We start from the raw sequence: 16,272 nt of genomic DNA on the forward strand, positions 1-16,272 counted from the left end.
TTTTTTCCTCGTGTGCGGTTGCTTTGGCAACAGTCATGCAGCGTCATTTCCTGCTTGAACCTGTGCTTCCAGAGTGGTTTGTACAGGGGGGGTTGACCAAGAAAGTAATGATCTCGGTGACCTGAGCCTCATCCCGGGACAGTGTAACAACAGCCCTGGTCGGCACGGCGCTTTGAGCTGGGGACAATGGCGGAGTCCGTGTTCTCCAGCCCGCAGACCCGCAGCCCGAGCGGGTCGTATCGCTCCGAAAAAGGTTTGAGTCTCCTCACCACCAAGTTTGTGTCCCTTATGCAGGAAGCCAAGGACGGCGTGCTTGATCTCAAAGTGGTCAGTGTTCCTTCGTTCGCATTTGAGTTTCACCAACGTGTCCTACGTACTTCCTCTTCTTGTTGCCTTGGACGAGCCTGTTTTTGGTTTCCACGTGGTGTGTTGCTCCCACAGAAGAACCCTATTTTGGTCTTACTCGCTGCTGTGGGCAGCTTTCTCATTCCGCGTATTAAAGCCACCCATGGTTCAGTCAGCAGCTCTGTTTTGATCTGTGTGCCTGTTATGTTTATTTTCATTCCAAGATGGTTTGCCCATGGGCTCCTTGTTGGTTTCATTTTAATGTCCAATCCCGAAGGTCCCAGCTGTGTATTTAGTAAATTCGTGTATCGAACCCTTGAGTGTTGCGACTGAAATTCGTTTCCATTTGACATTTACTTTCGCGACGTTACGACTTTAACTATGGCCATAGTGGGCACTCGCTCACATCCATTCCTCCTGCTGAGTGGCACAGTTCAAGAGACGGAAGGGGTACATACTGTATGGACCTTTCTTACAAATACAGGCTTAGATTGGCTTTGTACACGAGTAATTGTAATCATGGTCATTATTAATAATAGTACATTGCATTAATTTACTGTTCAGTTAATGTAGGGATTTAGTAAAGCCCGAACTGAGCTATGATTATAATAAGCATAACATACAGAAATACAATCAAAAATAAGAACAATCTTCATATCGCTGTTGTAATATATCGTATCACAATGAAGCATAAGACTTTTATGCAATGACTAAAACATGTCTGAACAGATCTTCCTTCTGAATCGTATTAAAGTTATTTTCCAAGTGCAGTACTGTAATTTTGAACAATGCCTGTGTACTACATTGACAGAAAATGAATTTTCTAGAGGAATGTAAACTCATTGTTCATGAAAACACTTTTGTATTTAATTAACAAGACTCCCCATTCATGTTTTTCCAATGATCTTTATTAATTAAAGAAAAGACTTTAGAAACTTTTTTAAATGTATTGGTAATGATTGATGGCAGCAATAAATACATGTACATGTTTTTCAACATGAAATTATATGGGACCATTAGTATAAACGGAATTTAATAAAGGATCACTTTGCGTTCCATATTTTCTGTTCAGTATTATTCTGAACATTCATAGAACACTTTGTTTATTGTTTGATTTTTAGATTTACTATTTTTAAGGAATGCTTGTTTGATACCTCTGGGTTTAGTGATTGGCTGTGTTTAGGTGAGAAATGTAACCTTTTTAGTGGTTTTCACTGGACCTAATTATTTATAATGCAGTAGGTAATCAAAATTATTTTCTGTAAATTAAACTTGTAGCCAAACAACTGGACAGTATAATTAAAATAAAATAACTTTCAATTGAATTGGAACGTAAACATGCCATATAAAACCAAAAATGGTCCCTGAGACTTAAGCCTTACATTCTAATGTTCCAGTATTATAACCTTTATTATTAAAATTTATTATTAAAAGTTAATATAAATAAATTATGCTGTAAAACCATTAATTTTGTGTTTTGGTAAAACATGTCCTTTCCCAGAGAGTAACTATATTTCCTTGTCTTGATAGCTTTTATTAATACAGTAGAATTTTAACAAATACATTAGAGTACCCTGTTTGTTTTGTTGTGTCGCAATGGGTCAGTGCATTTCTGCAATTGTAGTTTCTTTGTATTACAATTTAACTTAGAATGATTGTTTCTGGTCACGGCACACGTAGTTTTCTTATTCATTCCTGACCTATTTTTCTACTGTGGAATTGTAGTTCTGCTTGTACAGCTTGTTATTTAAATGAACAAGTAAAGGTTTATTCCATGCTGAAAAGAAATGAAACTCATCATTTTGGCTGTGGAGCCTTCTTCGGGTACCACACCCGAAGAAGGTTTTACAGCCGAAACATTGCATTGCTTTTCTTCTCTTTTCAGCATGGAATAAATCTTTACTTGTTCCTTTGCAGCCTACGCATGCTGACGCAGCTCCCTACTTGTTATTTAAATATAAATGCCTATTGTGGTGCAAAAGAACCCCAGTACAGTCGTTCTTACAGGTCATCCTAAATGACCTGTAATTTAAAGATCAAGAGCACTTCAAGTTATTGATCATTTAAGGAATGTTTCAAAGTAGAGAACTCTAGTCTTTGAGGGCTGAAGTATATTCTAAGTTTTATTCGAAATTATCTTTAATTATATTGTATAATTGAAGATACCTCCTATTTAATTGATCAATTGATCAATATTGGATTGGGGTCTTCAGGACCAGAGTTGAAGAGCCCAGGTCTAGAGTATAGTCTGAGCATCTCTTGACGGGTTACAGGGGTATTCTGGTTTTAGCCATAGGGACTGTTTATTTTGATATATTTTGCTTTTTATTAGGCAGCTGACAGCCTTGCTGAGTGGCAAAAGAGAAGAATATACGACATCACCAATGTGCTTGAAGGAATTGGCCTTATAGAGAAGAAGACTAAAAACAGCATTCAGTGGAAGTAAGTTAATGGCATGGAGGGATGTTGTTTATAGTCACAGAACATTCCCCGAAAATCCTTCCCGATACACCATTCCCAAAATTGATTTATTTACTGAGATAGTATTCTGTAATCATGTTTATTTTGTTCCTCACACTGAAGAGGTGTGAATACCAGGTGCAACACCAAAGAAATTACAGACCGGGTACAGTTTTTAAAGGCTCAGATTGAAGAACTGGAAATGAAGGAAAAAGAACTGGACACTCAGAGGACCCTGCTTCAGCAAAATACAAAAAGGATCTTGGATGATCCTTTGATCAACAGATATCCTTTTTTAAAATAGGTGTTGAGTAAATATTGTAGGAGGGAAAATATGGTACTTCATATAATGCACATTAGTTTTAGAAAATGCAAGTCAGCATGTAATATATAAGGTAGTTAGAGCAAATTTTCAAAGAACATTGTAAATTGTATTTAATATATGGGGGGCTTTGTTTAATACAAAACTTCACATCTTGTTTTAATTCCCTTTGCATATTGTCTATAACAGACTGTGGAATGATGTTCCAGATATCCTGCAATTCTTCCAATGTGCTTGACTTGCATCTGCATTATCCATGTAATTCCAAATGGGCTGGGGTGTTTGTAACAGAATCTTGTGGGCATCTTTATACATTTTCCACCAGCATTTTTGCATTCCAAACAATTTTCAGTGCAAAGGCTTCACTTGGGATCACTTTCATGTAGAATCCCTATCCTATTGGAAATAATGGCTACTGTACACTTTGGGTATCATGTTATTCACGGTTTTCCATTTCAGGAATCTGGCCACCATGTTATATGTAAACGTTCTGCAAATCTTCTGGCCACAGTCATAATGCATTTCTTATCAGCCACATATTGAGAAACATTCATTGAAACCTCCCGGGAGGATAACTGGTATCATGACCATTTTCCGTGGTGGAAATAATTTGGTAGCTGCAGTTTTATAAAGGCACCTTAAAGATATTCCTTTTCCTTAACATATCAAACATTTGCGTATGTGACGCATGATGATATCTGTAATGCCTTCGGTGGTGAGTATATCTTTTTAAATTTCATATTACAAATATATTCTTAAGGGGAAGGTTATTTTGATAAATACATTTTAGATTTTGGTATTCATCTGAACCATACATGCCTTTGTTTAGTGGTTGGCATTTTCATTAAAAAACTAGTATTGGCACTAATTAATTATATCCTCCTGATTTGAAATAGCAATTTTTTGTGTCAGTTTGGCCTAACAGCTACGAACTTTGCATTCACCCACAGTTGAGGATAAGGAAGTGTAGGCAAACTCCTCCAATTTGCCCACCTTTGATCCTCTCCACTTTTTAACACGCCACAGGCTGTGCAGGCCCATGCAAGGGGTTGGGTACCAACTGGGGGAGATCCTTGTCCCTCACTCACAGCACTGCATGCCTGCAAACACCCAGGAGCCGACAGGGGTCAGTGTCTCACTGAGATCCAAAAGAACCTTGACTGACTAATCCCAGCCTCCCCAGTGCGGCGCTGGGAATCGCAGTCATGGTCAGCTTGTGAGATGACCCAGGCTCTAGCCTGTACACTGGTGATCCGCTTTAGTGGTTGAACCACTCTGGGAGCCCATGTGAGCATGACAAGTGATGCTCTAACAGTGTTACAGCGTTATGAGTAAAACCATCTTGAAGATCAAACTGGAATTGAAATCCAGTTTTAAATCAGGTTTCCAATTACATTTTAAGTAATGGTATAAGAGCATGAAATCCATTTAGCCTTGTCAATGCCGTTGACAGTTTTAAAGTTTAGAATCGGGTCCCTTCAGGGTCTTCTGTGCTTAAAACTAAAAAGGATCAAGATTTTAGTGTATGATATTCCTTTAAGTCCAGTTTTATTGATTCTGCAGTTTTGTAAATGATGTCTTGTACATTGTAGAATTTTAATATAACAACCTGCATTTTTTAAATTAAAATTCTGTGTATTCATGACTGTTGTTTCTTGTTAATTCTATTAACAGTTATGTACGCATAATCTTCTAAATCCATTTTCACTTTTTCCTAGAATCCTGTTACAGAATACTTTTACCATACAGCCAATCCTCTATAAAAACTACTAGTTCAGTTTTTAGTATCATTTGGTAGGACTCTGCTCTTTAGTATAGTAATTTCTCTAAGCATTCTAGAAGTAAGTTGTGACTTGGTCTAATATTTTTTTGGTTTTGTCACACCTTTTAAAAAATTGATGCTACATTAGTAGTTTTAAAACCATTGGATTTTTATACCTATTGTGATTGGGAAAAACTGTTTAGATGTTAAATTAAAAGCACTCTTTTAAAAAAATCTGACAAATATTACATTATTTTGTTATATAGTTACTGTTTTTTTTAAATCTATCCATTTCTACCAGTAAAGCTATGTGCCAGCTTAATGCCTGCCCATATGATTGAAAAAGAATGTAAATGGTTTATGAATCTGTATTTTCCCCATGCTATGAAGTAGTTAATATTTTGTCTCCTTTTGTGAATGGGATGTATTAGATTAATCTTATGCTTAAGAGTGTTTGTCATACTCAAATCAATATTCAGTGTTTTATAGATATAGCAAGCCTATGATGATTTTGCCATAGTTTGAGGCTACTCATTTAATGTTTTTAAAATCGCTTCTGTACATTATGGAGTGCTAAAAGCAAGTGTGATTGTCCATAATCACTATAATTTGGATTACTTTTCCCAAAGGTGACACACTGCTGGCTGTTATTGCTCCCTCTGGGACACAGTTAGATGTGCCTGTCCCTGAACCGGTACGTAACAACCTATAATGGTAATTTATTATTATATATTTTATCTTGTGAACACTGCACTCAGTGGAATTAGGTTCTTTCCAAGAAAGATTGCCAGTTGAGAAAAACCTTTCATACTCTTGTGTCTTGAAAATTGTGGTAAAGTGCTTTAAATATATTGTAAATTTTAAGGCCATGTAATTTCTTTAATTCGGACAACTTTGCAGCCCATCATCCTGATACTGTGGTATCTGTTTTGAACATTTCTAGACATGTGGAAAATTGTGTAATATTGTGTAACAGGGAGTGGCAGGTCAATTACAGTCTTACCTTGCATCTAATGAGCACTTTGAACCTTTTCAGTGAAGCCTACACTGATTTTTTTTTTAATTAACACTTTAAGGTAATGATTTTCTGATGGCTTTGATTCTAAGTCACTTAATGTTTTTTTCTTTCTGTAACTGCTGCCAATTACAGCACGCTACTGCATCTCATGGAAAGTTATCTGGGGATCACTTCCCTTTATTGGTTTGGCTCCTTTTTGTCTACTAGAAGCCAATTTGTAAATCTCTGACAAATCTGATGTTATCCAGCTTGATCAGGGTGTTCCGCAAGGTTCTGCGCTGGGACCTTTACTTCCTAGTATTTACACATTACCTCTTGGTCATGTCATTCATCGAGATGGATTTGGGCTTTCACTGCTACAGTATACTGACGATACTGAAGTGCAACAGAACTTTAAAACTGTCATGTGACTGAGGTTATGCTCATAGACTTCCAACACCAGCTAAACAAAGTTGGTAACTTGAGTGTTAATGGTGCCGAAATAATTATGTCCAGAATTCCGTAGCTGTACTAACTAAAACTTACTTCCCATAAGCTTACCGCTCCATTCTGTGAAATACAGTGTCTCCAAGTGAAAGTCAGTGTTCTCCTGTTCAAGTGTAATGCGCCAAATAGTCCAGCTTCAGTTTGTCCCAAGGGACTTTTTTTTTGCACGAGCATAGTATAGTCCAGCTCTTAATCAGCTGATTCCAGCCTTATTCTACTTAAGACCAGGTATCCACACAATGAACGGTAAGAGCCTTTTCAGCATCTGTAGACTTCATTGCCCATATCTATTAAGGACACTGACAACTTTTTCAAAATGTAAATATTCCTCTTTTCACTAAAGTTTTAGTGATTAGTTTTAGTGCAGGTTTCACTAAGTCAGACTGATGTGCTTTTCCCCCTACGTTTATTATTGCTTTCCTTGTATATTGTGACCATATATTTGCAGTGTTTCTTATAAAGTGCTCATAATTGAATAAATTATTGTAATTATTATTATTTTTTTTTTTATAAGGGTCAAAATGGCCAAAAGAAGTACCAGGTTAACTTGAAGAGTCAGACTGCACCCATTCAGGTGATGCTGTTAAACAAACCCTCCAGCTCCTCAAAACCAGTGGTTTTGTCTGTCCCACCACCTGATGACCTTTGTGTTGTTCCAAGTCCACCAACCACACCAGCCAGTTTGGAGAAGTGCCACTCTTTCATTCCTGAGCATGCAGTCCCTTTACAAGAACAGTACATGACATCTGGAGTAGACTTACAAATCGGTATGTGCATTTCTTATGTATTCTAATACCAAAGGACTATTTGTATTTCCTCTTTCAAATGATAAATTAAAAAAAAGTGTCCTATGTTGCTTCTCAAATTTACTGCTGAGTGCATAGGGGGTAGGGTAATAATTTGTTAATGCAGTGCTTTCTGTGAGTGATTATTTTCACACCAAAATTATCCTGCAAGTGAAAATGGCAGACATGTCTACTTTCTTTAGCTTCTTATATTTTAAAGGGTTGTATAAATAAGTGTGTAAGTGAAACTGATTAGCAATATTAACTACCATTAGTGAAGATAAATGGATATTCATTAATCCTAGATGATATACTATAAACACATTGTTTTACAGTTTGTATTACTCTTAGCTTAGTGAATGAAGGGTGCCAATGCTTATATCACCAATTGTGCAAACATGGTACAGTTCTCAGCATTATCACTAGGAAAAAAAATGAATAAACTTTTTCTTTCTTTTTAGACTGCAGTGTCAGATCTCGTCCATGTTTAACGATGCCAGTTCCTTTAACTGCCACAGGCAGTGAAACAGAAAGTAATGATGATATTCAGCAGATTAATGCAGATGATCTGCAGACCCTGCTTCCCCTGGATGTAGGCAGTATGCTAAACATGAGCACTGTAGACCAGAGCAAAGAGGAAACTGAAGGTAAGACAGGTTCTGCACTTCATGGAGAACACAGAAATTAAAGCATCACACATTCGGTAGTGTTTGTTGAAATTAGTATTTGTTTTTATTTTCCCCTTCCCGAACATGGTTCATGTTTCTCTATAGATCTAATGTCTTTACCTCTTTAAACTCCAGAAAACATATGCAAAAACATAACTTTAATGGATTGCTTTTACTACAAATGTGATACTTCCCTTGTGATATGGACATTTCTGGTTTGTGCCTTGTTCATGTTAGCAAACATGAATAGGATCTGTGTGGCAAAAAGCCATGGAGGACAGTTACCTCCTTATAGTTGTTGGATATTACCTGTTACTTTACTGAAGAATAAAATGCAGTCATGCTTGCAGGTGTTGCAAATGTTTTGTTTTAGAAGTTTCTAATAATCTTTTTATTCACTTTTATTACACTTATGCCCTCGATATGTAAAATAATTTCAAAAATGGCACACTTGACTATTTTATCTGTATTTCTGATTATTATTTTTGTGCATTGTTAACCATTTCTGTGTGCTTGTTGAATAATACAAATGTCCGAACAGAAATTGAGATCACATGTAAAAGAATGATCTAGTGCAGAGATCTAATGTAAAAGAAACATCCATTACATCAGGGATATGTGATCCAGGGATATGTGATCTTACTTTACAATTTAGATTTCAGTCTTAGTTTTAACCAGTCGTTTTAACCTCAATTTGAACAAAAGTTAACTTGCCATTTTATGTGCATGCATTGCAGAGTCCACTGTTGGGGATGTATTACAGGAAATTATGTCTACTGAAGGTACGAATTACAGTATTTATATCGGTGACTGTGGTGGACTGGTGTTATGTCTAGGGTGTATCCCACCTTGAACCCATTGCTTGCCATGATAGGCTTTAGTTCCTATGTCTCCCTGTATAGAATAAAGCAATTAGAAAATGGTTTATTTAAAATATGGACTTTTTATGCAATATTGACCTTTGAAAATTTGTAACTAGAAAAGGGGGAGGCATGCTGTGCAAATGTGTATTTCAGTTTCAGGCCGTTTTCTCTCTCACTAAAATTTAGAAAGAAAATGGAATTGCTTATAAGAACATTATGATTACGTAAATTATGAAAGTGTTAAAGAATTCTTTATGTTAAAATTAGCTGTTTAAACTTCTTTAAAGCCAAAACTACTCTGATTTCACAGTCTTAATTTTTGATGGGAAATCTTTTCAGATATATTTAAAATCTGCTATTTGTATTTTATAAGTTCATTAGCAAGAATGGTCAAATGAAATTAAGATAATCCGTTAAAGTGAAATTATTGTGAATATAAAGCAATTAGTGTATACTGTTTTAATTAATATAGTTGCCTAGATGCTTATTTCACTATGTACTGCCTTAAATGATTGGCTTTGTTTAAGCAAGTTCAAAGCACTATTATTCATTTTGTTTTGAATAATAGATAGATTTTTCAACATTTGATGCATCTTGTATGAACCTTGTTCTCACAGTGTAACCTTACACTGTGATAGAAAACGATCTCTTACTTCCAAATGCTAGCATGCCCTAAAAAAGCAAATTCATTGAAATGTCTGAGATTTCAGTCTCTCCTAGCACAGCTGCATGCAAATCAAATAAGGGATATAGTAATTAATTCTGTTGTTGGGGGAGATCTGTATACAATTACTGCTGGTGTATCCATGGTAGTTAGTACAGTAGCTCTGAAAAAATAAGACAAATGCTTTGGAAACTGCATATCCACTTTATTTTTATTGAACTCTTCTGTGAGTAAAATCCCTATAAAAATCTTTGCAGTTATTCTATCCAAAATTCCTTATAACTCCCTTATTCCTTTACCTCTATATGTAAAGAAATCCACACCTTATCTTTTTTCTCATCTCCTCATCTTATAAAGAAAGAAATCTTTTTTTCTTCAGAAAAAAGATTTTTTAATGAGTCTCCTGAAAAACTGACTAATTTTTACTTTTGACAGTTTATAAATACTTGGATTTAATATAAAACATATCTATTGCTTTGCAGTTCTCCCTTTGCTGCAGCTTTCACCAAATCCAGAGTTGGGATACAGCTTCAACCTGAATGATAACGAAGGACTCGTTGACTTATTTGATGTACGTATTCTTAATTATTAGTTAAAATTATGCCTCGAGTATCATGACTACCTCTGCGATCATACCCTTTCTAATTTGTGACTGATGTGTATAGTGGTACTTATAACATCTCCAGTTACAGGGGGTTTTGATTTTTTTGTTTTCCCTTTACAAATAAAAGCTGTAAAAACCTCTCTACTACACGGTAAGAAACAAAATAGGAAGTCTTTTAATTGCTTTTTTTAAAAGCTTTTAGTCCATTTGGTGATGTTGGTTAAAATTAAACACTATCGTTCATTTTTGTCTTCTGTAAAGTTATACTTTAATATTTTAGATTATATGTAAAGTGTTTAATCTTTTGGTTTTTTTTTTACTTTTTAAAGTTTTTTTGCCCTTTTGAACCTGCCAGTCTTTTCTTTCTTTGTCCTTTACGTTTATGAAATCGATTACTGGAACCCTCAAACTTATATGATTTTAATGTTTTAATATTTGTCTTTGGGAGACTGCTACAGAGCAAATTTTTTTAGGTCTGAGTGACTAAGTACATTATGTCATTTTAAAGGCCTTTGACAACATCTTTGTTTCTAAGAAGTTGTTTGTGAAATGCAAGATCATCCATCATCTGATTCTGTGTCATATCTCATCCAGATCATATCTCATTCTTTTTTCGTTATTTATATATTAAAGCCATGGTTCTCATTTACATTTCTATCACATCCCAGTTTGTACCTGTCTTTGGTTACTCAGACCTAATACTTCAAGCATTTCTCCCAAACTGTGCTGCATTTAATTAACTTTTAATAAGGTGGAGGATTGGGGTGACCGATTTCATCTGTATGAATCCATAGACCATATACTGTATTTAATGTTCACTGAATAAAGTGCCTTTTTGAGTACTTGTGGGATTGTTCTTCCATGATTAATGGAAACTATTTTCTGTATTTTTTGTACAAATGTAAAATTGCACATTTTTAATAGACCAAAGTTTTACATGAAAATGTAAGAATAAAGCAATATATTGTTACACAGTTCATTCTGGTCTTTTTCATCAACTGATTGGTTATAGCTGAGAAAACAGCTGGGTAGTGTCATCCACATTTAGCATTTCAGTAGGCTGAACTTTGGTGACCTAAAGAAAAAAAGTGCACAAAAAACACCATAGGAAAGGTAATTAATCTTTTAGAAGACCACCAATGAGATAACAACAAAAGACCTAAAGATAATAAAGTCACACTAATATAATTACTAGTAATGAGTAAGCAGTCCTTAAGACGGTCAATTAACAATGCAAAATAAGGAAGAAGGAAATTTTAACATGGTTAATTTCAGTAACACCAATTTTCAGTTAACTACAGTGCACTGGCTGTATATTAAATTATTTTTTGGGTCAGATATTGCAAGTTTTTGTTACAATACAATGATATCTGCAAATCCATCTTATATTTGGCTAGTGAATTGCATTAGATTTTAGTCATCTTTGTATAGGTAGAACATCTTACCTGAGTCTGCAGTTTTGGTTTCTGCACTGTACATTTTGACAAACTTTTAACCTCCCTTTGAACATTGGTGAATATTTTGTTTATGTTGTCCACTTTTTCATTTTTACAAGCATTAATCTGAGAAAGCAAGCAGACAACAATGTAAATAATACAATGAATGAATGTACTCCTTTGAATAATTTCTTAGAATTTATTACTGTATTTTTTTCTTCAGTTTTATCAGTCATTTGAAAAAAACAAGTGGGCTCAGTGCTTTTTGGCTTCTGCCAATGCAGTCTGGTACACAATTGGCCCTTTATTTTACACAAGTTCCCACATTTCCCTAAGTCTTTAACGACAAAGTATGCATACTAACATCTCTCTGAAGTAAAGGATTCATTAGACTCTTTGTTTTATGTTTTGTAAATGCATCACACATTGTGAGCTGATGAAGTTTCTTAATTACAAGAATATTTAATCAAAACTGAGCTCTCACTCAGCTACATCTTTTGTTTTAAACTTGAAATCTTGAAAAAGAACAAGCTGCATAACATTGTGCTTTAATCTGGCTGGAAAGCACTAATTGATATCCAAGCATTATGGATCACAAGCTGAAAGACTGCATTTTTGAAAATTGACTGCCTAATGGTACTAAAATTGCAATTAACAGCAGAAAAAAATGTAAAAAACTTGAGTTGTATTAACTGCATTGGAAATGATGAATAGCTGATCCATGAAAAGTACTCTGTCATTACATTGAGAGGCATGTTCCTTGTCCTTTCCTGCAAATTTGTCAAGATCTATTACCTTAGTATGTAGTATTCATGAAAAAGATACTAAGTACATTTCCTCAACTGTAAGACCAAATAAACTATTTTAGAAGTGTTAGTTAGGCCTCCGATAATGCACTAAATCTAATCTAATGTTAAATATATCATTTTCAATTCTGTCCAGTGCTGTATCATTGAGACAGCACTACTAACATTTAATAGAGAAACGCTGGGATTTATAACACTATGTTTTTATAACAGGGCTAATTTTGTGATTGTAGCCAAATCTACAAGTCTTTCATTGCATGTAGGATGACTGATGGGCTACTTTTCAAGGTATACTGTGATAAAGAAGACATTATCCACAGTACCTAAAAGAGAATGTTGAAACCTGGCTGGGGAAAAGTTTTAATATTGGTCACATTCCATGATGTTTCAATGAACTTGAACTACTTAATGCTGTTGTATAATACAAAGTGATTGGATTTGCTTTGATGAAGTGGATGAAGTTCTCTCATATAGAAAGTGCTGTCCACAGCTCTGCACAGGTTTTATTCCTCCTGATTATATTCTCCTGAGATTTTGTTTTTGCCACATCAAACCCCAAAACAAACTGAGTTGACCTGACCTGACTCAACTGATAATATCAAAGATTTTTAACTCTAAGCCTTTGGTGGCAGTGATTTAAATTAATGACAAGTAGGCCTTTCAGCCCACTAGACTTTTGTAAACGTTAACAGTTTTAACGGTAAATTTTGTCCTTAAGAGTTTTGGGAATTAACTGGATACAGACGTTATTAATGATAAAGGTACTACTAACCACTCTTAAAAACCTTTTATCATAAAGTAGGTAAGGATCATGATGGGTAGGACTGTCATACAAATTGTATTAATTGCCCCAGAACTTCTGGACTTATTATGGTTATTTACAGTACTGTTCAGATACAACATAAATACAACTAAAACGAGGTGAACGCTTTGATAATAAAATCCCAAACTACTACTCAAAACAATATTTTTATCGTCTGTTTATAGTGGATTATAGTAATGTTTTTCCTTGGAATTTGTATAACTCCATAAAGGAGCAAATGGACACGATTTACGTGTAGTGTGGTATTGGATAATTTTCATAAACCACGGTGATTTACAAATATGTTTTTGCTGTATTAAATCTAAATGTATTCTACACAGTCAGAATTTGTAATAATAAACTGGTATTTTAAGAACAATGCATGTCACAGTCAACAAATGCAAGTCAAAAAAATACTCACACGTTTTAGGCTTGTGGTGACAGGTTTTGCTTTGTTTTTGTGCTTTGTGTGTTTGTTCGCCACTTGGAAAACGTTCTTCTGTTTCTGACTTTTTGACTTATTTTTAGCCATGACCTGTTAAAAGAATGGAAGAACGCATATCTTCATATAACATGAATGTAATAAACTACATAAGCTAACGTCTCTATCAATTATCAGTATAATACTGCAGTACGTTAATAAAAAGACAGTTCTGATGTATACTGCCAGTTCCAACTGTCAGCCTTATTTTCAATACAGTTATATTTCAATAATATTACCCATTTACTGAGATGGGAACAGGGAGATGTTATATCCTTGCTGAAAATAAGAAATTTAGTATTTTCCAGCGTGGATACCTTTTATTCTTTGCAGCTCATACGTTGTTACAGCTTCCCAAAAGTTCATAAAATAGTCAAATATGAAAGCAGTTATAGAGAAACGTACGCCATGATAGAGTTAATAAAAAATACAGATCCTTAATATAATGTATAAACATATAAAACACATAAACTTACTAAACACGATCCTCAGAGAAAACGTGGAGTCGATGTGGTGACGTCAACCACATGCGCCAGAGTGTCCTTGATCACGTTGCATGAAACAGTTTTCTAGAGTTACAGAGAAAGTAGTTTACAATGTATATTTCTATATCTATATATTTCTGTACGTCATATTGACAAATGTGGTATGAAAAACATATATGTCTTGTTTTAGTTTGATCTTCAACGGGAAGAATGGAAAGAATGTTAAGGCAAGGATCTTAAGCTCTCATTTGTGCTACGCTTCTTTTTGTATTTAGAGAATGGTTAAAAACACTACCACAAGAATCAACTTTGGTAAGTATTGTGTGGTATTTTTAAATGATAATTAATAAGCACTGCACTGTTAGTAGTTTATCTGGTAGGTCTTGAAAAATATACTGAAACTTTTTTGACTGCATATGTATATATTCTGAAAGTGAATTTACTGTATTTGCTGCATGGTCTTGGTGTATATTGCATGTTAGTTTAAAATTGTGTGTCACTGGTTAAATGTAGCTGTAAATTAAGGAAATGGGAAATGTACCTGAAAAATATATTTAAAAAATGTATTTCATCCTATAGGAACTTTGGAAAGGTTTTAGAGCTCATACTGTATGTCTGTTGATGTTTATTTCTGCATTGCAGACCTCAGGGGAGGGACATAATGTTTGTGTAAGATGACACTATGGTTAAATGCATATTGCTACATCAACACATTGGGGTTGGAGAACCAACTGGTCTAACCTGCTATGTAGTTTTTCAGGTTTGGCTATGTCCTCAATATTCAGTTAAATGCCAGAACTCATTCAGTTTCCAACTCAACAGTTCAACCCAAAACTCTCAAGAAATCTCAGGCTGAATGATAAATTAGATTACCTAAAGTATCTAGATTTACAGAAAACATTGTGCGATTGTTCTACTTTTAAGTATTACCAAAATTGAATACAATATGTATTTGCATTTTTCCCATGAAATTTGAAAAAACACAAACATATAGACTGAGCACTGTAACTACTGATACTTTTTTAACAAACAAAAGATTGTTCATCTAGATACTTCGTGTAAAACCTGAATGATTTAAAGCAGTGCAGAACAAGTAAAGGAAAACAAACATTAAAGCTGAACAAGGTGAATTATTTTGAACAGTTTTAAAAATCAATGTTCAATATCAATGTTTATTATGTTACTTATGAGGACAAAAAATAAACCCAACTCTATGAAAAAATTAGATAATTTATGAAAGGGCAGACTATTAATTCCATTTACAATATGAAAGAAACAATACTATTTCCTGAGTCTATTTAAATATAGTAAGAAAATAGTAAGTGGGCCCAGGAGTGTTAAAAAGTAAATTAATGTACGATACTGTAGTTTGCCTTCCTTGAGAATCTTGGATCCGGATGAGAAGTATTTTATATTATTTTCACCACAAGGTGGAAACAAAGTCATGTAACACAATTAATGCAGTTAGCTCCTGCATCATCTCACAGGCAGGTTTTCCACTCAGTGGCTATACAGACCAATGGAGGATGAAATGATATTGATCCCTAATAACAGGGAATAGCTGAATAAAGATAAAGAAATAGATCAGAATGAAGTGGAACCGGAAGCTGAAAGGAAACGTCCACAGAGAAGGCTTGTGCAAGGCTTGTTCTGCCTATTAGAGTAAAATAAAATCATGAAAGACACAATTTGGTATTATAGGTTAGTTTAAGTCAGAAGCATTAAATACAAAGGATTTTGTTTATATTCTGTAAAGATGCAGATGCTGATTACGTTGTTTGGTAAAAATGGAATGTGAGAGGAGTGTATAAGAAGCATCAATCTAAACTTCACAACATGCATTAATGTTTTTATAGAAAAATGAAGTATACAGATAATGGAGATTGATCGTTTTTGTATTGTTTTGATTATCTGATCACAATACACTAAAATTATGTTTCTGTTGCATAAGCACAAAATCATTTCATTAGTGAGAGGGTTGATTAAGTGCAGGTGATGGGGTGATTTATCCTGTTGAATTTAAGCTAAGAAAACAGAAGAAAACGCACAAGCACATCCTCCTCTTATAAAGAGAATAATGTGGTCTGTGCTATTGGCATGTTGGTAAAACACCTCAGGGGATTTAGCAGCAGTGCACCTTGTTCTATTGAACACCAGTTGAAGGTTATGTGTAGACCACTCTGATTAACGTCACTGTGGTGCACATATGCAGAATGATGTACTAATTGTTTTGTAAAAACATGTCGGTGATGGAGAGTGGTCGAAGTGTGATCATCTGGGCGGCA

General features: G+C 34.7%; 3 protein-coding genes across 3 annotated transcripts in view; 2 read left to right on the forward strand and 1 right to left on the reverse strand.

The window, feature by feature from the left end:
• Positions 1-10,951, forward strand: e2f5 (E2F transcription factor 5). Its single transcript, XM_088643962.1, has 9 exons — positions 1-327; positions 2,678-2,787; positions 2,929-3,090; positions 3,799-3,842; positions 5,519-5,583; positions 6,908-7,160; positions 7,640-7,825; positions 8,584-8,628; positions 9,856-10,951. Exons 1-9 carry the CDS (start codon positions 187-189, stop codon positions 9,963-9,965), a joined length of 1,116 nt encoding a protein of 371 aa, XP_088500088.1. The 5' UTR covers positions 1-186; the 3' UTR covers positions 9,966-10,951.
• rbis (ribosomal biogenesis factor) overlaps positions 10,856-16,272 on the reverse strand; it is a 7,724-nt gene continuing 2,307 nt past the window's right edge. The window contains exons 2-5 of the mRNA XM_088643961.1: positions 13,979-14,071; positions 13,443-13,556; positions 11,423-11,539; positions 10,856-11,052 (exon numbers count right to left, since the gene is read on the reverse strand). Coding sequence (XP_088500087.1) covers positions 10,984-11,052; positions 11,423-11,539; positions 13,443-13,553 — 297 coding nt within the window. The 5' untranslated portion in view covers positions 13,554-13,556; positions 13,979-14,071 and the 3' untranslated portion in view covers positions 10,856-10,983. The remainder of the gene's footprint in view (positions 11,053-11,422; positions 11,540-13,442; positions 13,557-13,978; positions 14,072-16,272) is intronic.
• The window catches only part of LOC148657541 (carbonic anhydrase-like), a 20,012-nt gene continuing 17,859 nt past the window's right edge, over positions 14,120-16,272 (forward strand). Inside the window, exon 1 of the mRNA XM_088643960.1 lies at positions 14,120-14,299. Coding sequence (XP_088500086.1) covers positions 14,266-14,299 — 34 coding nt within the window. The 5' untranslated portion in view covers positions 14,120-14,265. The remainder of the gene's footprint in view (positions 14,300-16,272) is intronic.

The sequence above is a fragment of the Lepisosteus platostomus genome, chromosome 8, assembly GCF_059453375.1.
Source record: "Lepisosteus platostomus isolate fLepPlt1 chromosome 8, fLepPlt1.hap1, whole genome shotgun sequence".
Classification (NCBI taxonomy): Eukaryota; Metazoa; Chordata; class Actinopteri; order Semionotiformes; family Lepisosteidae; genus Lepisosteus; species Lepisosteus platostomus.

Coding starts and splice junctions, on each gene's coding strand:
- e2f5 (XM_088643962.1), top strand. CDS start 187: ATGGCGGAGTCCGTGTTCTCCAGCCCGCAGACCCGCAGCCCGAGCGGG. Junction 328..2,677: donor GCGTGCTTGATCTCAAAGTG/GTCAGTGTTCCT, acceptor GCTTTTTATTAG/GCAGCTGACAGCCTTGCTGA. Junction 7,161..7,639: donor TGGAGTAGACTTACAAATCG/GTATGTGCATTT, acceptor CTTTCTTTTTAG/ACTGCAGTGTCAGATCTCGT.